This window comes from Diuraphis noxia, unplaced genomic scaffold, assembly GCF_037042655.1.
Source record: "Diuraphis noxia isolate RWA-SAM2 unplaced genomic scaffold, SU_Dnox_SAM2 contig0001, whole genome shotgun sequence".
NCBI classification, from domain to species: domain Eukaryota; kingdom Metazoa; phylum Arthropoda; class Insecta; order Hemiptera; family Aphididae; genus Diuraphis; species Diuraphis noxia.
Window position 1 is genome coordinate 91224255 of NW_028301711.1, and position 23114 is coordinate 91247368.

The window sequence follows — 23114 nt, forward strand, 5'->3', positions numbered from 1 at the left end:
CTCTTCTACAACATTGTCAACATTCTACTTCCACAGTGAATACTATGTTAGATGTTACAACTTCACCTGTCCAAAATGAAATTTCAAGTAAAATATTAACAACATCTAATGATGCCCCACGTTTAATTGCCAATACTGATATTATAATTAATAATGCTGAAGAATCTATGAGTTTGACTAATAGTTTAATTGAGACTGTGAATAACAGTATCGTTTCAAATGACAAAATAGATATATGTGATGAACTAAGAACTTGGAATGTAGAATTTAATGTATCACATAATTGTTTGAATAAATTATTAATCATATTAAGAAGTAAGGGTCTGAATGTCCCTAAAGATGGTAAAACTTTGATGAATACACCAAAGAAGCATAATATTTTTCCATGGAACCAGGCGCCTATGTACACTTTGATATAAAAAAAAATTATTAGTTCTCTATTACATAAGCATCAGTTTGATTTAATTGCCGTTAATGAATTAAAACTAGGTGTTAATGTGGATGATTTACCGATATCAAAAAGTTCTAAAAGCCAATTTTGGCCAATTTTAATTAGTATTTGTAATGTCCCAGTATTAGCAAAATATATTTTACCTGTAGGTATTTATCACGGTTTAAAAAAACCTGATTCTTCTGATGATTTTTTAAATAACTTTTTAAAGGATATTTTGGATTCAATACAATTTGGAATTCAAGTAAATGGTAGATTGTTTAATTTTAAAATAGGACATATTGTGTGTGATGCACCTGCTAAATCGTATTTGTTAAATGTTAAAGGCTTTAATGTATACTTTGGATGTAATATATGTACTGATGAAGGTACTTTAATTGATATTAGAATGACTTTTTTGTCCATGGATTCTTCACAGAACAAATGAGAGTTTTAGGAATAAAACCAACGAATATTACCATAAAGGACCTAGTGTACTTGAAATATTACCTATTAATATGATAGATGATGTGCCTCTTGATAATATGCATTGTACTTATATTGGGGTGATGAAAAAACTTATCAAATTTTGGGTAAAAGGTACGATTATAGGATGTAGCAAAAAATGACATAAACTAAAACATTTTAAATTAAAAAAAGTATGTACCATCTGAATTTTCTAGAAATTCTAGGTTACTTGACGATTTTTATTTTTGGAAGGCTACGGAATTGAGATGTTTTTTTATTATACTATGGACATTGTTTTATAAAGGAAGCTAAAAAAAAATGTTATTTACATTTTTTGCATTTGGTTAGTGCAATAAGAATACTTGCTACACCTGAAACGTGTATTTCTTTAAATGTAAAAGCCAAAATATTACTTGAAACTTTTGTAAATAATTATGCTGCTCTATATGGTCAAAAGTTTATCACCTACAATGTACATAGTTTAATACATTTGCCATTTTTTGTACTACGAAATTTTTTTACCATTTTTTGGCTGCTTGAATCTTTTATATCGTTTTCGATTTGACGGAAAAAGTGTGCACTGAAATTGAACTGACACTACACTAGTGCACAATGCACTAAACACTCGTTCATTACAAACGAATACGGAAAAATATGATTTCATGTTTAATCATGGATGAAAAATAACACGTCGTAATAATTTTGTGCCATGATAAATATTATTTTACCGCCAATTTGTTTGAAATAAAAGTAGGTAGGTTTTAAGTTGTCAGTTGTCACTTGTCAATTTGTCACACACTAGATAATTTCTTATTTATCAATTAATAATAATAATTTATTGTACGCAATAATAATTGTAATTTATTTGTTTAATTGTCTTTAACTGACCAGTCTCACCGTAGTCGTAGAAGCTTAAAAAGTAGAAATGTCTGATTCCGATACTGAAACACTCGACGTGAGTACCTACCTGCTTTTAAAATTGGTTTTATATTTAATTAACAATACTATTTTTATATATACTGCAGATTTGTAATAAATGTTTTGATGTGTTTTCCAACACTACAATTCATTCATGTCAACAAGAGATTTTTGTAAATATTCAAAGGTAATACAGAATTATTATAGTCTTGACATTACATTTACTTAAAATATGTTCCTTCCAATATGTGCTTGCTTCTATATATAATACTTAATAGGTCAGAAGAAATCACAGAAAGTTATGAACTGCTTAATATGAATAAAACAAAAAATGAAAAGTTGCTTATACAAAAGGCAGTTTCATTATCAGATTAACTAAATATGTATAATTTATATATGTTTCTTCTGTGGCTATTCATTTAATTTTGCATGCTTCTTTTAATAATTAAATAATGTTGTTCAAAAAAGCAGTCTTGTGAAGTGATTATTTAAATAATTACATTCTAATAGCGTTTTATGCAATTTATCACCTTTAGACTGTAGTCATAGTCATTAAATAATATTAACTATCTGTAGATTAGATATTTTATACTTATACTTTTAAAAGAGAAGTACAAAAAGATAACACTTTACTATCTCATAGGCAGTGTCGTACATCCAAATTTGCTTTGGGAGGGGGGCGGGTATTAAAAAAATAGCCAATATAAAATCCTCCCCTTTAAAACTAGGTACCCATTTTCCTAACAATCAAACACATATTAACTATTAACAGGTAAAATAATAAAACAAATACAAAAGTTTAAATAACTCATGGCAGTTAAATACAATTTAATATACAGAATATTATACATAATATTATATTATTAATTATTTATAATAAAAATTCTAGTTTCCTTTTTTTATTGAATAGTTCAACCAGCACTTATCTGGGGTAAACTCAATAAGATTAGTACCTAATGATTTTTTTTTTTATTGAAATATAACAAATTAACGATAAAAAATGATAATAATATGGACAATTTTTTTAATTATATTTATAATTTATTATTTATAGTACATATTATGATAACAGCCATATCATAACGAGCAACTCCTTCTGTTACATCATGCATAAAATCCCAAACGCTATTAATTATTACATAATAATTAGGAATAGCATTAAACACACACAGTTCATTTACACCTCTTTTAGACTCATTGGCCTGAAGGACATCTAATTTATAGTTTTCTTCATTTCTAAGTGATTTTTTACATTCTAAAAGAATATTTTGAAGGTTAGTTTTATGAGAGCTACAAATTCTATAACAATAATTGGCTGAAAAACTTGTCACAAAGCCTAATATAGAATTAAGACCTAAATTGTCACCCAAGACAAGTCCAAGAACAAAATATACCTGAATAGTATTTTAATTAACTGTAATAGTTATTCTATTTTCTTGTAAGTCAATTAAATCATTAATCAGAGAAGCGAACATAGTTTTATTATTGAATTTTGAATTTCCTAGGTCTAAAGAGCGAAAAAAGAATGCAACAAATATATTATCTAATGTTGATAAATTTTCTGGGGGAAAGCAGGAATTGTATAATATACACAGCCCATTTTATGAATACCAGAGTTTGATCCTAATGGGTTTCCAATTTCAACATCATCATAATACAAGAATATAGGAAAAACGATTTTATTAGTAAATCTAAGTTTGATTGAGTTCCAAGTAATACCGTTTAGAAATGATGAAAGTATTTGATTTTGATTAGTAGAAGCTTCAGTATACTGAAAGGCCGTTTTGAAAACTCCAAGAAATTCAAATAATAATCTAAGATTTTGTTTAATTGATAACAAATGTCCTTGAACTGGTACCATTATTTGTCGATCTATGCTAGAAATATTTTTTTTTTTCAATTGTGTGACCTATCACTATTGTTTTAGGTTTTAAAAACAAATTATTAGCCTCAAAAATTTAAATCTCTGATATTCAGTTTTGAAATTGAGCAAAGGATTAGCTAAAGTATCAAAAAAATAACCTATTTCATTTTTTTTCAGAAATACTACACCCTTTTAAATGAGGCATTACCATGTTTTTTAAGAATAAAACTATGCCACTAGAAATTAAATCTGATACTCCATCTACTATTTCCTGCATTAGAGTTTTAGTTACGGTTGGTTTTTTATATAAATTTGTGACAAATTGTAACACACTTTTAGTAATAATATTTTCATAAGATGTATTTGAATTATTTAAGATAGTCACAGAACTATTTATTTGATTTTGCTTATGTTCATAGATAATTGATTATCAATGGTATCAAATGATTCTAATACTGACGTACCTACATTTAAATTATTAATTTCAATACCAGAGGAAGTATTTACTGGATAAGTATGAAATTTCACTAAATGTTTTCTAAATTGATCAGACCCTCGAACATCTGTCACACAACTGTCTAAATGTGTATATTGATTGGCTATCATAATCATGGTATATTCTTACATGTAAAATAAGTTGATCAATTGTAAGACAATTTAATGAACAGATGAAACATAAAAACATAATAAAGTTTACTTTAATTTACTTAAATATAAAAAATAATAGCATGTAATGCACATATACACATTTTTATACAACTGTTTAAGGTTTAAGTTGATAATGAATATAATAAATTAAGAATTCCCTATTCTTAAACATAAAAAATTATATAAAAATATAAATAGGAATGATTATGAATTAAGATTAGATGTAACAAAAGTAGTTATAGAAGTTGATTTATCATATTTTGTGAACAATTTAAATAAGTGCTGTTGAATTACAAGCCAAGAGTCATAACATTCCACAGGGTAAGCACAATTAAATACAAAATAATATGACTTAAAACAAATTTCAAGGGCTTTTAAAGAACAGTTAAAACACTATAATTTTTTATTTACCCTGACGTAACAAGAATCATTGGAGCTTAAATCTTTTCCTACAAAGATTATATAAGGCTGTATTGTAGCTCCATATTCACTATATTTTGAACGCCTCTTATCTTAATCTTCTTGGAGACCAGTCAGATTTATTCTAAGAATTCTAAAAATTAGAAGCATATTTATCTTTAATACTGCTTCTTCTTATTTTTAATAATTTAGTTGAGAACACTTCCCAACTGTTTAAAAAAACAATTAAAATCTTTGAATAACTCATGTGATTCAGGATACCCAATGCGAAAGTCTTCAACAATCTGTCCAAAATAATAATAAATTGAATACAATATTATAATTACAACATATTTAATTATATATATATATATATATTGACATAGCAAAAACCATATTAATATGTTGATTGTTAATTTTAGGGAGACATTAATGTTAGTAGACCACCAAATTTCATTAGTTATGTTCAACTCACGGTTATCTACTCAGGTTGCGAAACGAGGCATGATAACGCGTCTCAAAGCGGTGTATTAGTTAAACTAAAGCGCTAGTAGTACTTGGCCCGTTTACTGACCGCCGATCACGAATAATAATTCCCATATAATACTATAATAAACGTATACCTATATTATATTGATCAATGTCATTACAATTTTATTACTTATTGTAACTTGTGAATTGTACGTAAATTACCATTAATTTATTTTAGTTTCTATTGAACTTAAACTATATACTTACCTTTAAGTAGAGTTGTTTTCAGAAATATTATTAATTATAATATAAGTATTTAAGGCATTAGGTAGGAATCTAAAATTGTTTTGAATAAAAACTTATACAATTGAATTTTTTTTAAATTCAAAAATTATTTTTTTTTAGTGAAAGTTTTATTGATCAAACCAAACTTGAATCAATTGCCTTTATATAAAACTAATTTAGAACAATAAATGAATAAAACCATTTAAAAAATATTAAAATCTTGTCTAATATACAAAGTGTAACAGAAAAACCTGAAAAATGAAATAATTTTTGTTCTAATCAATACTTTTAATTAGTAAGTAACTCATTAATATGAAAAGTAAATACATTTTTAAAATTAAATTAGATTTTAACAAGTACTTACTCAAAATTCTCATAAAATGTTTTTAAAAAGGTTTATACTAAACCTTATTTACAAATTGCTAATTTTAAATTTTTCAATAAAAGAAATTACATCAGTGTTAAAAATAAAAATTGCTAAAGAGTGAATCAATTATACACAGAAAACAAAATAAAAAATATTGAGTGTAACAAAAGTTTTATTTATCAGATTTTCCTGTTGTACCATGTATGCAGGGCCGTATTTGGGTTGGGGTAACGGGGTACACGTGCCGTCGTGCCCCCAGCGACAAATTTTAGGGGGCGGCCAGCGGGGCACTCATTGATGATCATTTTTAGATACTACGAATTTAACGTTTTTTTTTTTTTTTTTTGTACCTAAATATAAAAATTAATGTTGAATATAAATACTTAACACGTTCACGTCCCCGTCAAACTCAGAGGTCGAGACGTCGAGTGCACACAGCCGAGTAAATAATCAGTTATATCAGAAATTAGATATATTTTGTTTAAACACCTTTTGACAACATGTTTTTAATATACGTAGTATGTCCAATAAATACGCGAACTTTTAAAATAAAACTTTTATTTGTTATAATTTATCATAAATCAATTTTATCCCTTTCAAAATAGTCTCCGTCTATAGTGATGCATTTATCCCATCTTCGTTTCCATTGTTCAAAACATCCCTCAAAGTCTTCAGAAGTTAGGCTTTTCAGCTGTCTTGTCGTTTCGCGCTTTATGGTTTCTACATCGTCCCAATGCTGACCCCTCATGACCATTTTACATTTTGGGAACAAAAAAAAATCACAGGGGGCTAAATCTGGAGAATAGGGGGGTGATCAAGTGTTGTGATTGAATTTCGGGCCAAAAACTCACGGACCAGCAAAGAAGAATGAGCCGGCGCATTATTGTGATGCAAAATCCACCCGTCCTCTCCTAGCAAATTTGGTCATACACGTCGCACACGATCTCGTAAGCGCTTAAGAACTTCCACATAGAAAATAGCATTTACAGTTTGTCCTTCAGGAAGATATTCATGATGCACAATACCACGGTAGTCAAAAAAAACGATTAACATGACCTTAATTTTTGACCGGCTTTTACGACATTTTTTCGTTCGGGGATCATTTTTTGAATTCCACTCCATGCTCTGAGTTTTAAGTTCTAGATCGTACTCGTAAAACCATGATTCGTCACCAGTGATGACCCTTTCAAGAAAATTAGGAGTGAGTGCCGAATTTTTCCAGTCAATGCAGCACTCTTTTTGCCTCAACTTTTGGTCCGGTGTTAGCAGCTTTGGAACAATTTTCGCACACAATTTTTTCAAACCTAAATTTTCCGTCAAAATTGTGTGCACAGACGATTTTCCGATACTTAGCGTATCAGCCAACATCCGGATTGTCATTCTTCGATCGGAAAGCACTAGAGACTGCACGCGATCAATGTTTAGGTCGTTGCAAGTGGTTGAAGGACGTCCTGGTCTCGTATCGTCTTTGCAGTCTTCACGGCCCTCTTGGAAACGCTTAATCCACTTAAAAAGAGCTGTTTTCTTCAGAGCATCATCTCCATAAACAGTATTTAACATTTCATGCATTTGTAGTGAGGTTTTCCCAAGTTTCACCAAAAATTTAATAATTATTCGTTGTTCGGTTAAACTGTCAATTTCCATTTCGACAATACAAAAAAAACTAAAAATTTAAACGACACGTGTGCTTTTAGTACAATAATCTCGACGGTCGGACGATTACTGTCGCATTATCAGTAGTTGTAGAGTGAGCCTAAAATAGTATGATGTCGTACTTTGACCTATAGACCGCTGTAGATAATCAGTTCGCGTATTTATTGGACATACTACGTATGAATAAAAATATATTTAAAAATAATATTTGAAACATATTGTAATAATACGTACTGAAAAAAATATTGTAAGAAACATCAATAAAATATATGTTGTCAACATTTATCTAAAATTATTGATAACATATGTTCTTGTAAATATTGTAAAAATGTGTTTATTTAATGGATAGTAAAATATTTTAAGGAACACTTAGTAAAAATATTGAGATAACATATTTTTATATATTATTGATAAAATATGTTCTTGTAAGTATTGTAACAATGTGTTTATTTAATGGATAATAAAATATTTTAAGGAACATTAAGTAAAAATATTGAGACAACGTACCTATATTTCTATATTATTATTGATAACATTGGAGTAATTCCATTAAATTTCAGCATTATTTGCAAAGCTTTCAGTGGTCCAATAATCAAAAAGATCAATTTCGTAATATTCAACGAAAAATTTAGTGAAATATTTATAAAAACTAAAATCATCATAATTCATAATCTCTACATTTTAAATGAATATATTTAAAAATACAATAGATATAATAAAAAAAAGAAAATTTATTTTTATTAAAAATAATACATAACATTAAAATGTTTAATAAACCTGTATTCTGTTATCATTTATTAAAAAATTCAAAAAAACAATAAAATACAATTATATTTTCATAGAATTTGAATTTTAAGTTCAGTTTGTTTCAGGCGTTTCAGCGAGTGCAAAAGTATATCTATTTGCAACTGCTACATTATGCCAGGGGGTGCATTGGGTGCAAGTGCACAGTCGCGCGTCGTGCACCCGCGTAATTACGCCACTGATTGATAACATAATAATAATATGTAATATGTAATAAAATTTCTGCAGGTAGAGATTTTGACTATATAGTATAATATTATGTATTTATATTGAATAGATAGAAAAATATTTGAAAAAACATTAATAAGTACAAATATCGAGAAAATGTACTTCTATAATTATTTATAATTATTGAGAGCATAATAAAATTGTATTATAATTTCTAATATATTAATAATATGGACTTCGGTTGTTTTTCTGGTAGACAATATATTTAATATTGTGTATGCGACAATATTTTTAAATTTACCTATAATTATTAGGCATGATCTTAATATTAATTATTTTATTATTATTTTAATTGATTAATTAATTATATAGGTACCAATAATAAGAGTAGAGCTATTATAATAATATAATATAACATAAATATTAAGGTGGCAGTTTATATACGCCTTGATGATAAACTGTATGTTTATAACCTATTTATTGTACCATACAAATTTTACTTTTAACTCATTATGTAGTATTGTATCATTATCCAAGAATTCCCACCAATCAAAATCTAGGGGGGTGACAATAATATTTATTATCACAAAAAATAACTAAGAACCAACACACAAAATTGTGTATATTAAATAACAGAAAATAGATACATAACATAGACTAACGATGTACCAGCTATATTATAATATGTAATTTAATGTCATGTATATAATCAGTGAAAATAGTTTATTATTTATAATTAACATTTTTCTAATGGGGTAACAATATGTCACCTCCTAATAATGAGCGTCTTTCTAAGCAAAATATTAAAATGTTCGCAATACAAGTTTGTTGGCGATTTGTTATAAAAAATTGTTTTTAACCACGATTATATATATAATATGACTGATTATAGTAGGTATATACGATTATATAGTATATCTGCAGCACGTATTTCATTTATTTTATTATTACTTATTAGGTAGGTACTTATTATAGTTATATAACGCCACCAAAGGCAATCGAATATATTATACCTATGTTATGTATTTATGATATTGTTAACAATTATTTAGAAGAGCATGTTAAAATTATATTTTTAGATTTAATTTTTTTTAAAGATATTTTTTCATTTTTATTTGTTTATTAAATGAAAACATTTTTGTTTATTTTAATAATTAAATAACCTATAGTAAATGTTTTTAAATTATGATCGATCACAGTTACATCATAATCTGATACAATTTTTTTTAACAATATATAAATTGTTACACTCCTCATCACTGCTGTGTTGCAGATATAGATTAATTAAGTCATTTTTTTGTAGCCCTTCAATATTCTAATCAAACTAATCAAAGTCCATATGTATTATGTCTAGAAATAATTTATTTTATTAGGTATTAGGTAGTTTATTTTATAAGAATTTTGTAGATTAAAATAATACCCATTATAGTTTCGGTTTGATATACAAATTAAATATATATAGTTGGTAAAAATATAATATAATATTTATGCTTTATAAGAGCGTTCATGTAATTATTATAGGTACTCATATAGTAACTAGTAAGATGTTTACCCTGCAGTGTACTGTATATTGTATAACAGACAAGTGACAACAGTATATCTTATTATGTGTATTACAAAACACTTTAAATAATTTTTGAATACATAATATTATTGTTAAAATATTGAAAAATAATTATTCCAACAAGTGTTTTATATGTATAAAGAAATTTCTATAATATATACCTACCTAACTATATTTTTAAAACATAATAAAGGTAACATTTTAGGTTTGTACCAGAAATTCTGAAGAGTTTAGGTACTATATAAGAGTTTTAATATTATAGCTGGTAAGCAACTACTATTTGGATTTAATAAATATACCTAGTTATTTTATTACTCTTCTTCTAAATACCTACTAATAAAGTCGTTATTGATCAAGAAATCGATTTGCTGGAACAGTTGTAAATGTCACACAATCTTTTAATATAATATTATTATAGGTTTAAGAATTGTACACTTAGTATTTTAGTGTCTAGTCCGGATTAAAACATTCAGGGGCCATAACATGGTTGTGTTATATTATACAACTCTTTAAAATAATAAAAATGTATCACTTTGGGCCCCTTGCCCTCCCCTTAATCCGGGCTTGATTACAGTAACTAATCAAATGTTACATAAATACAAATTTACAATAAATAAAGTATCACAATAATAATATTGTCCATAATTTAAAAAAAAATATATACACATATTCCTATGATATAGATTTTCAACTATGAAGTAGGTATATTTCATATTACATATATGATCTTAACCTCAAAAAAGGCCTATTATAGTTTATCAGCTCTCTCGTAGATATTGAACTTTCTCTCTTCCTTAGAAAAGACCGCAAGTCGCAACCCATACGCCAGTATAGGCGTGTCGTATACTCGTATCAGTTATATTAATAATATCAATGCTAAATATAAATTATAATATGATACGTTGACGGGCAATTCTGTATTTCTGCGATCGAATAAAAATACGTATCGATGATGATTGTTTATCAGTGAATTCTATAATAGCTGCAGTAGATACACACTGCACGCGTCTCTCACTCGTCCGTACTCCGACGCGCCACGCCAAGTAAACAGTTACTATTGTTAATAACCTAACCAATAACTGAATAACCGCCTTTTCTCCACGAGTTGATATACGCCATACGGGACAACGCGTTGGTCGTCGGTAATCGGTATACGCAATACGCGCCACACGGCACACTACAGAACACCAATAATATAAGCATTGATTATGAATAGTCATTAATTCATAATCAATGATATAAGTCATAACCAAGTTACACGAAGTCTTAACTCAACGTTTGTGTTTAATAAGTGATTCAGTGATTGCATACGAGTATTATAAATACCTACGGTGGATATATTATAGTGGTGAAGTGGCTATACGCGTTCAACACTACAAACAAGAGTTGAGAGAGATCAATCAGGTAAAATATTGTTAACCTATGTTATTATAATGATTTATTATTATGCATTAATACTATCTCATGATATTTATTTTTATATTTTATTATTATAACTTATAAGGTACCTAGGTACTTATATTATAAAGTGTTCATACACGTGGTTGTGACGGAGAATCCTATCCCTTTTTTTTTTTTGGCTTTTTGCTTGTTTTTAAAATAACGTTTTACCCGGAAGCAAAGTTTAATTAAATTGTATGTTTTTATTTCTCATGTAGATTTTTTGTCCACATCATACTAAGGCATTCTAGAATGATAAAAAGTTATAGATCCAAACGGAGAAAAATTGTAGATGAAATTTCCACTATAAATTCCTATCAACCATAATTATGTACAACTAACAGTCATCAACTGCCCCAACAATCTTCAGATTTAAATATTAATACACCTGACAACTTTTTACTTAACAATGAAAAAAATGAATGTTTATTAGAACAACGTCCAATTAATAAAATTATTGACTCAACAATACAAAACTCAAGTTTAACAAATGCATCCAATAGTTATTATGACCATGACTATAATCAATCGAATTATGATAAAAATAGTTTTAATAATGATTTATTTCCCCTCGATAATATTACAAACACTCCAAATGATATTACTTATTCTAAAATACCTATAGATTTGAAACTAAAAAAATGGGCTATAGAATGTAATATTCCGCATGTGACTATCAACAAATTACTATCAATTCTTAAAGAAGAAAATTATCTTCCATTACAAAAATTGCCCTTAGACTGTAGAACATTACTACAGTCTGGGTCATCAAAAACCACAAATATAGATATTTTAACTCCTGGAATATACTATCATTTTGGTTTAAAGGAAGGTATTAAGAATTCTTCATTGAAGTTTAAACTGGATAGTGAGATAGAAGTCATGGTTGGAGTAGACGGTTTACCTTTATCTAAAAGTAGTTCTAGCCAGTTTTGGCCTATTTTAGCATACATATATCCACACTCTAATCATGTATTCCCTGTAGGAATTTATCATGGTAATGAAAAACCCCATGACAGTAATGATTATCTTGAAAAGTTTATATGTGAAGCTAAAGATTTAACATTAAATGGGTTAGAGTTGGGAAATATACTATACAAAGTTTCAATTAGAGCATTTTGCTGTGATGCCTCGGCTCGTTCATTTCTTTTAAAAATAAAAGGACATTCGGGTTTTTCTTCATGTACCCGGTGTTTTCAAAGTGGTGAATATTTGAATAATAGAACATGTTTTCCGTATTTAGAAACAGGGTGTCAGTCGAGAACTCACGATGGTTATGTAGCTATGGTTCAAAAACAACATCACGTTAGAGAAGGTATTACTTCAAATTTAATTGAGCTTCCTAATTTTTATATTGTTAAATGCTTCCCATTAGATTATATGCATTTAGTGTTATTAGGGGTTATGCGTAAACTCATACATCTTTGGATGCATACAGGTCCTCTTAGAGTACGCCTAAATGGTAAAAAAATTAATGATATTAGTAGATCATTAGTAAGTCTGAAGATCTACATTCCTAGTGAATTTTCTAGAAAGCCTAGAATTATTCAAGATGTTTCTCGGTGAAAAGCCACTATTCATATTATCTTATTATTAAGGTCATGTTAATCTTAATTATCCATATATGTATTTATTGTAATTATCGTACCATAATAGTTATACGCTGAAAGTAGTTCTAAAAAAAAAAAAATGTATTTAATATTAAGATACACTAGGTATGTATTAAAAAATATTTTTTTTTTTTGTAATTTACAAGTTATAATTCACCATCTGATATAAAAATAAAAATTATACAACATATCTTCTTAAATATAAAACATAAAACAAAAGGTAGTTATGTATTAAATATTGGTTTTTCCATGTCGATATGTAGGTATAATATGTATAATATTGCCATAACACAGAAGTGATTGAGTAGGTAATGAATATGACATATTTAATATCGTTAATAAAGATAAATCATTATTGTAAGTAAGTTTTGCTGTTTAAATTGAAATATAAATTTAATTTTTAAGTCTTATACAAAGAACATTTTAAGTTATGAAATTATTTCATTAGAAACTTCAAACTACATACATTGGAGTTCAAAAACCAAATTTTGATGTGCAAACATAAAAGTATGGACCAAGAAATTGTAATATGCATAGGTAAAATATGTAGGATATGCAAAAATACCATTAGTATAACACTTTTAAGTTAATAAATATATTTTGTAAGATAGATTTTAAAATTTCTAATACTTACCGAGATATTTACTGGTTCATGATAAAAAAATCACCCTGTATAATATACACATATAATCATGGCATATTCAAAAAAGAAAAAAGGTTATTCTTGGCATGTAACGTTCAAATAATTTGCTCCCTGCTATATAGTAATAAATAATAATGTATTTATATTATATAATACTTCAATGCTCAATAATAATTTTTAAATATAAATATATATTAATCGTGTAATATTTAAATTTACAGTTCGACATCGAACGTTGTTCAAACTCAAGAACATGATAATTCTATTCAAGAACTTGATTATTCTTGTGATGCAGAAGAAAAAGATGAGGTATGTTATGAAACGGATAATAACTCGCCCACCAAAACATTCGCTAAAAAGCGTGGTTCTACAAAAAAAGAAATGTCTGACATGCTCATAAAACGATCAAATTAACGTAATTTGTTAATTAAACAAATACAAGCCCAAAATAAAAAGATTTTAATGAATGATAATCACCAAATAGATGATATGGATATGTTTTTTAAAACCTCGGCCTTAACAGCTAAAAAGTTTCCTAGTCAAGGAAAACGTGAAACAAAAGTTAGAATGTTTGCATTGATGGCAGAATTAGAGGAGAAGTATTCAGTACCCGAAAAACCCATTAATTCATTTCAAGCTATTGGTCAACCCTCAAATTTTCACGTTCCAACTGAACAACAATGTTATCAGTCACCAGAATTATTTCAAGAATCTCCATCAACAACAGCAAATTCATACTCAGAATCTACATGTTCTCAATTTAGTTTGTACAATTTTGATGATTCAACCCCGTAAAAGTTGTATTTGTTAGTTTTAAGTAGTATCTTTTTTTCATAATAATGAAATATTAACATATTTTAATTACTAAAATGTATTTAATTATTTTTAATTTAATAATTACATTTTCGAAATTATTCAGAAGTTATTAAAAATATAAATGATTATAACATAAAATGGTGCTTACTTAATGTTAACTTTAATACTATTGATAATAATGAACGAAATATAATTAACTTGAATGTGTTAATGTACTACAATACCTACTGAATTACATATATAGAATATAGATAATATAATGTATTTTCATATATTTTTAAAAGTTTGGTTGCCAAGAAAGAGCACCCTCGTGTCATTAAAAAATGTTTTGAATATTTCTCTGACCTCGAACCCTTCCATATTTGAAAATCCTCCTCTTCGAGATAGTGGCATCATATTGGTAAAAGGCGGTGGTTCTTCCGAATTAAGATCGAAAAAGGGTCGTTTATTTTTTTCCATGTAACCTTCACGTAGCATATTATGTAAGCAGCAAGTTACCCATACAAGGTCGTCAATTGTCGTGATTTCTAAATTTATTGGTTGGTAAAAAATCCTAAAAATTTGACTCAATAGTCCAAAAGCATTTTCAGTCACTCTTCGTGCGCGACTTAACCTGTAATTGAAGACGGATTCTGCAGGATTTGCTCTGGAAGATTTACGAGTGTATGGTTTCATAATGTGCTTATGTAAACGGAAAGCTTCGTCACCTACGATTACATGAGGAGCCACCTTATCAGATCCAGGGAGATTACAATCCTCTGGGAATTTAAAAGTGCCATTTAAAATTTGTTTTACCATATTGGACTTTAAAAAAACACCGCTATCACCCTCTTTACCGAATGAACCTATATCGACTGCTACGAACTTGTAATTGGCATCCACCATTGCCAAAAGTACTATGGAAAAATAGTCTTTATAATTGTGAAAAAGTGATCCAGAATTACTTGAACTTCGGATTCGGACGTGTTTTCCATCAATGGCCAAAATACAGTTCGGGAAATTCCATTTGTAAGAGAACTCTGCAGCTTTTTGTTTAAAATCAATATCTTTTATATCAGGCATAAAAATTGGCATCAATTTAATTTTTAACGCAGCTAGTGTATTTTTTATGATACTGCTCAAATACCAATGCTTTATTCGAAATGAAAACGACAAAGATCTTATAGATTCGCCAGTGGCAACGTATCTATAAAAGAAAATTTAGGTAATACTCTATTGATTCAAATATAAAATAAATAAATAATTTACCTTAAAGTGACTGCTAATTTTTCTGCTGGTGTTATTGGTTTTTTTATACGATTTGTAGGTTGTAAAACTAACTGATTTTCTACTAAAGATAATAAAAAATCGAACTGTTGACAATTTAAACGGAAAAATTCACGAAATTGTATATTGTTGTTTTTTAAATGTCTATTGATAAGAATTTCATAAAATCCTTCACTGTCCCGATATTTAAATATTTCATGTATTGGTTTTCTATTTTTTGGCAATGAAGTAGCACCTATAATTAGGTCTTCTTCTTCTAATAAAAGTGTTAGAAGAATGTTATTATTATTATAAATATAACTATTCATTATAAAATTTAATGAAAAAGACGTGCGTACTCGGACAAGTTTGAAAATAAACTAAAAAACGTATGTTAACTACGAACGCTGATTGAAAAGCAGTTCGGCCGCTGCGACATGTCGCGTCTTGGAAATCACTCTATACGAAATGGGTCGCGCCTTGGAAACCGTACCTTAAACTAAAATACCTCGATATTACATCATCGATGTCCATTATAATACTAATGTATGTTAATCAATCATAAATTCATAATATATAATATGAACACAAATTAGTTGAGACTAACTAACTAAGTTGAGAATATATCCGTTATAACGAATAAATTATTTGTAATTACAGAAATTATATCCGTTATATTAAATATTGAAAAAAAATTATGCTTAAACTAAGTTGAAAATATTTCCGTTATAACAAATAAACTGTTTGTAATAACAGAAAATATATCCGTTAAAACAAATAGGTAAGTAATTTGTTATAACAGAAATTATATCCGTTATAACAGATAAATTATTTGTAATAACAGAAATTATATCCGTTATAACAAATATTGAAAAACATTTCCTATAATTTGGGTGGCACTCCTACGCTTCCGTACTATTGCAATAGTTATCAATTTTATCTGACACTTGGAGACTGGAAACTGGAGTCACTGCCATAATTATTATTAATAATAATATTGTTATGCGACTATTATAAAGTTAAAAGTATTAATCATAGAACAAGTTATTCTGTGTATTAATGTACGTTATTGGATGGCTATGCAGCACTAACACTAGCTGGTAATTGGTATGCGAATATTGATAAAAATCTATTCATTACGACAATATTCACGCACCTTTGTACAGTGACACATCTAAATAATTATATTAAATTATCAAAAAGTTCTTCTCTGTTGTACATATTATGCGCATATATATCAATTAGTACCACACAACTATATAATTTGACATCTGTTATTATAATTGTTATTCTGGTTATTCATCAGAATTCATAACTCATTTAAAAATTAAAATATCGTAAAAAACCAACGAGAGAACACAGATAATGTTCTTACCTAAAAGTTTGGTGAATGGTGATTATTGGTCAATTCACTCTAAAATCAAAACTAACAGCATACTATTGAAACTAAAAAATTGTCCATGTAGTACCTATGTATGTAAAACGGAAACAACACGTCATGCTTGTGTGACATCCTCTTGATGCTATTATAATCAAAAAATAATTAAACTTATCATTTATTTTAAAACTTTTTTTTAAGAGTTAGATTTATTATATTTTTATTTTATTTCTGATAATGTTAATTGAATTATTTGAATTTAATATTGAATTGATAAATGATAATAATAATATAAATACAAAATATTTTATTAGAATAAGGATTGAAATAATTTTATGATCAAATTACCAAAATATTGTTTTATAATTTCATTAATGTTGTTATATTATTGGTATATTCAAAATGTAATTTAAAAAATTCATATTTAAAGACATAATGATAATATATTCAGAATATTATTTTATTATATAATTAATGATGTTATATTATAAATATATTCAAAATATCATTCGAACAATTCATATTTAATAGTAAAATGATAACACTTTATGAATATCATTTTATAATTTCATTTATGATGTCATAATTATAATATATTCATAATTTTATTTTATGAAATATTTATTTGAAATTGTATTAATATTATTTTCATAATAAAATTTTCCTAATGAAAAGCTGACAATTATAAAATATTATAATTACAGAATTGCTATCTGGGATATGTTATTATTTTTATAATGATGACATAGCTTTATATTTGAAGATGTGTTGTATAATTTTTATTTCTATGTCAAATTGATGAGTTATAACTTATGTAAATTACAAAAACAAACATTTTTTAATACATAGTGTATCTATTAATATTAAATACTGTACTAAATACCTATTCCTTCATTTTAAAACAAAACCAATTAACAATTTTTATGTATTTAAAAAATAATTCATAAATATATATTTAATTAGAATTTGGGACTTTAAGCTAAGACTTAGTTAGAGGTCTATTTACATCAAACTGATGAAATACATTTTTTTTTAAATAAGTATATATAAAACTGATTCCTGTATTTTCAATCTAAAGGGGGGAGGATATAGGCCCAGAGTCCCTTGTTTATAGTGCCGATCAGATTTTCCATTTATGATCATGTATTTTAATTAATGAATAGAATCAGTGGAGTGTTTAGGGGGTGGGCCCGATGGGCATGTGCCCATCCACATTTTTATATAAGTACAAGACTAGTGTAAGTCCGATGCTCAATGAAATTTTAGTATGAGGAGGGGGTAAAACCATTCTGAACTTAATTTTTGTAGCCCATCCACAAAAAAAGTTCTGGACACTCCACTGAGTAGAATATAATTTTTGTATGATGTATAATTTTCATTTTAAATCGAAATGTTAACTTGTGTGTGAATAGACCAAATAATGGATTTATATTTAATACTAAATTATCAAGAGCAATTTACACATTAGTTATCAATAATAGTTTTACTCGAGTGTGAATAAATGTTTGCAGGATTTGGGTAGGGTCATAAAAAAAAATAGTAAAATTGAACATAGTTGATATTGTGTACATAAGAATACAACATATTTTTTGGGCTATGGGTGTACTATAATATTAGTATTGTGCAACTTTATAAAAATGTATTTATTTTTGAATATAGGTTAATTTTTAGTAAATTTTTGTAATGTAAAATTCTTTAACATTGTATGTAAATTACATATTCAAATAAAAAAATATTAAATTTACCAATTCAGGTTAATACAAATTCCATAGCCCAATTTTTAAAACTTATGGAAAATAGTAAATTAAAACCTAACTTAATTATTAAAATATAAAATAAATTCCCAATGTTATCATCAACAAATTTTACAAATGTTGAAGTAGTTAGTCTAGATGTTGCAGTGTTTTTCTTTATCTGCATGTAACTAAATAAACCAACAACAAATATAAAACTATTTATAAAATTGATTAATTTTTAACAAAAAAATAATTATACATAAAAAATTGGTTTTGAACGGAAGTTTTTAAGTTGAACTGAGTACCTATACCTAGTAAAAGAAAATCGTGGAGCGGAGACAGTTTCCTGTTAGCATGCCCATAGCCCATGTATGTAAATAATACCTATTACCTACAATCGTTAACAAAATCGGGTTTGGTCGTAATAATCAAGGATAATAGAAGTAACTACTTCTCATAATATTATGGACTTAAAAAAATAAAAATAAATACATTAGCAATACATTCTTACTTTACATTTATTTTTATATGTTATATCTTGTACATGCGTACGAAATATTGTATAAGAACTAGCTGGTAATGAAAATATTTTAATCGACAAACATTATAATTACCTAATTAAATATAACATACAATTTAATTATCCAAAAAAGTTTCCAATTTCAGTCGAGGACTTGATCAAATATCTTTTTGTACACTGTCCAAACCAAACTGCAGTAACGGGAGTTCCATCGTTTCAGCCTCTTTTTTCATGCCGTTGAATGTATTTTATTTTTTTCATTAGTTCACAAGTAGATTTCTACTCAACACCAACGATTGGATTGGTCGATGGACATCCATTTGAGATGGCGTATTCTAAGCATCTTATTTGATTAGCGTCCTTCGCCATTTCATACGTTAATATGTCCCAAGGACAACCGTTGAGATGCAAGTACTTGAGAACGTGAAAGTGCCCACGTTTTGCGGCTATGGCACACGTTAGTTCATTCCACAAACAACCATTATTATGCGCGAAAATCAAACAGTCAAGATGTCCAAATTCTGCGGCGTAGGAGCACAATATGTTTGTCGGCCAAGGACATCCATGACTAAAAGCATACTGTAGACATTCTAAGCTCCCAGAAGATGCAGCGTAAATGCACGTCAATTCATTCCACGGGCAACCTTGTTCATGTGCAAACCGGAGACAATCAATTTTTCCACGCGATGCGGCTTCGGAGCACGTCGACTCGTCCCAAGGACAATTATTGGCCCTTGCATACATTAGGCAATCCAATTTACCTGAAAATGCGGCTTCTGAGCACGTCAATGTATTCCATGAGCATCCATGCTCATATGCAAACTGGAGATATTTTAAGTCCCCTCTTTTCGCAGCTTCGGTACACGTAAATTTGTCCCATTCGCATCCGATGTTGTGGGCGAACTGAAGACAATCGAAATGCCCGTTACTTACTGCCGTTGCGCATATATATATATTGAATTCACTATTGCTGCATAATATTATGGACTTCACCTTGCTGAACATAGACATCCTATTGGCATTCGGATTGAAACGACCGTCTTCACTATTTACCTTAACAATTTCTAACAACAATTTACAACATATTTGAAGATCGATTAAAGGAACATCTTTATTATCATAATATTTTTGCTGCTCAGAGAAGCGGCAGGCGTGAAACGCCAATTTGGACAGGCTAAATACGCCTTTTTTATCGTTAGCCATAGTCGTACAGGCTAGCTGTAAGCTTCCAATAGTTCACGGCTAAAAGTGGGTTTGTATGTCTTGTAAATATAAAAACTCGAAACGTTAAACGACAGACGACCTCAAAATTACGCAAAATCCACGATAGCGATCATGAATGATGAATAAGTGGAATAACGCGATTTAAGAATCAATAGTATTGACATAGGAGTAGAAGCGATAGAAGCGACACCAACAAAATCACACTGTTGGCTGTTCACTAAAAAATATTTCAATTGATCTCGACGTAATCTAGTCACAGAATCGACTGATGTTGTAACCGTATCATCATTCAAATCCACATTAAAACACGTACCAACATCATGATGTAGAACCTCCGCTGCCAACTTCATGCCGGCAAACATTAATCAGCTGTTTGATTTTCACTTCTGTTATGTTCACGATGCTCGATATTAAATTAGGTTATTTAATCATGACAGAATAAGCTAACAAATCGAATAAAAACAAAAAGTATGACGTATACTAATACTAGTTATACTAAAATCAGTTTCTAAATGTCATAATCATAGATAATATATATTGGTTATCAGACGTTCTTCGATTTTCTGTCTCACTCAGCAAAAGACACTCCATGGTATTTCCAAAATATCCTTTCATGAAAATTAATTGAAATTTGAATTTTTAAATTAATAATACTGATAATTATCTAAAAGTTTTGAGACTCTAAATTTGATTGATTGTTTTGTTTAGTTTTTCTCAAAACTGTGATTCTTTGATACAGTAATAGTTGTTCTCTTAACTTTAAAAAAATATTTATGTGAACTTAGAAATTCATACATCTAACATATTTATTTTTTTAACGAAGAAAAATATTTATTTTAGTAATTCTCTGAGATGCTAACTCAACGGAGAACAGGCAACATTTAGAAAACAATAATACACTATATATTTAGGAAATAGATACTTTTATATTTATTACCGATATTAATATGTCATATTCTCATATTACTCATATTTATCACTCAATCACGTCTGTGTTATGGTGATATAATACATATAGATATTAATTTGGAATAATCAATACTTCATACACTATGAATCATACATACTTATCTTATGCTTTAATGACATTATAATATAATCATTTGGATTTCATTATATTTTGATTAAATAATATGATATTAATGTTTATATATTGTTGTTTGGCCACCGGTTTGAAATTAAATGAATATTAAAAACGAAGTCATTATATATTGTTATTTAGAAAATGATAATATAATCATACAATTTTATTATTTTAAAAATATTATTTCCCTGAAATACTATTAATTATACAAATTTAACATTAATCAAATAGGTATTATAATTTTTCCATTGTATTAATATTCTGTTTTCTTTTATCAATAATATATATTATATACAATATACATAAATGCTAAACTGGAGGAGGGGATTAGCACCCCAATTTTGAAATTAGCAATCATAATTTTGAGATACTCATAATTAATTAACAGCTATTGCTATGTATTATTTATTGTTGATAATATTAAACACATTAAACTTGTGATTATTTATTGTAGACAGCTGCTATAATAGTGGTGGGTAGAAGTGAAGTCACTCATTGTGCATAATCCATGATCCTAAAAGATTAAGTAGATGATGAAAATAATAAACTTCAGTACCTCAAATTTTTCTATTGAAATATGCCTAATAATTATTGTATTTAAATAAAATCCAATGATTATTTAAAGTGACTATAGTTATATGTTGTTATAGAAGGGAAATAATAAATACTCAAGACTACACAAATTTATAAATCACTAATCACTTTATTATATTATAATATAATCCCAACAAAAACACTTCGTCGACTCCGTGTAAAAAATTGCTAAGTAAAAAAAAACTAGTCATCTATAAGACTTAAACATTATAAAGCTGTGATATCAAGAATAAATGCTAAGTAAATTAAATTTTAAATTAATTGATTCTATATTTCTATCTCAATCATTTATTTACTTGGCTAGAATTTATTTTCTTTATAAATTAATAACTAAGACTTTTTTATAAAACAAATTTAGTATCATTTGTCATGGAAATTTTTTTAATAGTCCAGTTATGAATAGACATGTTTATTTGTCGAAATATATAAATTCTAGCCAAGTAAATAAATGATTGAGATAGAAATATAGAATCAATTAATTTAAAATTTAATTTACTTAGCATTTATTCTTGATATCACAGCTTTATAATGTTTAAGTCTTATAGATGACTATTTTTTTTTACTTAGCAATTTTTTACACGGAGTCGACGAAGTGTTTTTGTTGGGATATCAGTAGTTTTTTTATAACATATTTTTATGGGTAAGGTGATATTTTGTTCCGCGGACATTTTGTTCCTTTTTGGGGACATTTTGTTCCTTTTTCAAAATAATCAATTGCGGAACAAAAAATCCTAAAACGGAACAAAATGTCCTACTGAGACATTTTGTTCCTCAGGGATATTTTG

General features: G+C 27.7%; 2 protein-coding genes and 1 pseudogene across 2 annotated transcripts; 1 reads left to right on the forward strand and 2 right to left on the reverse strand.

The window, feature by feature from the left end:
* The first annotated feature begins 41 nt into the window (after positions 1-41).
* LOC149062409 (uncharacterized) lies at positions 42-1463 on the forward strand (annotated as a pseudogene).
* A 5311-nt stretch (positions 1464-6774) lies between these two features.
* On the reverse strand, positions 6775-7494 carry LOC149062410 (protein GVQW3-like). The gene has a single exon (XM_089215316.1). It carries the CDS (start codon positions 7492-7494, stop codon positions 6775-6777), a length of 720 nt encoding a protein of 239 aa, XP_089071442.1.
* Positions 7495-14815: 7321 nt separating this feature from the next.
* Positions 14816-16770, reverse strand: LOC107171121 (uncharacterized). Its single transcript, XM_015521352.2, has 3 exons — positions 16710-16770; positions 15797-16070; positions 14816-15734 (listed from the first exon to the last, which is right to left on the reverse strand). Exons 1-3 carry the CDS (start codon positions 16768-16770, stop codon positions 14816-14818), a joined length of 1254 nt encoding a protein of 417 aa, XP_015376838.2.
* Between the last annotated feature and the right edge of the window lie 6344 nt (positions 16771-23114).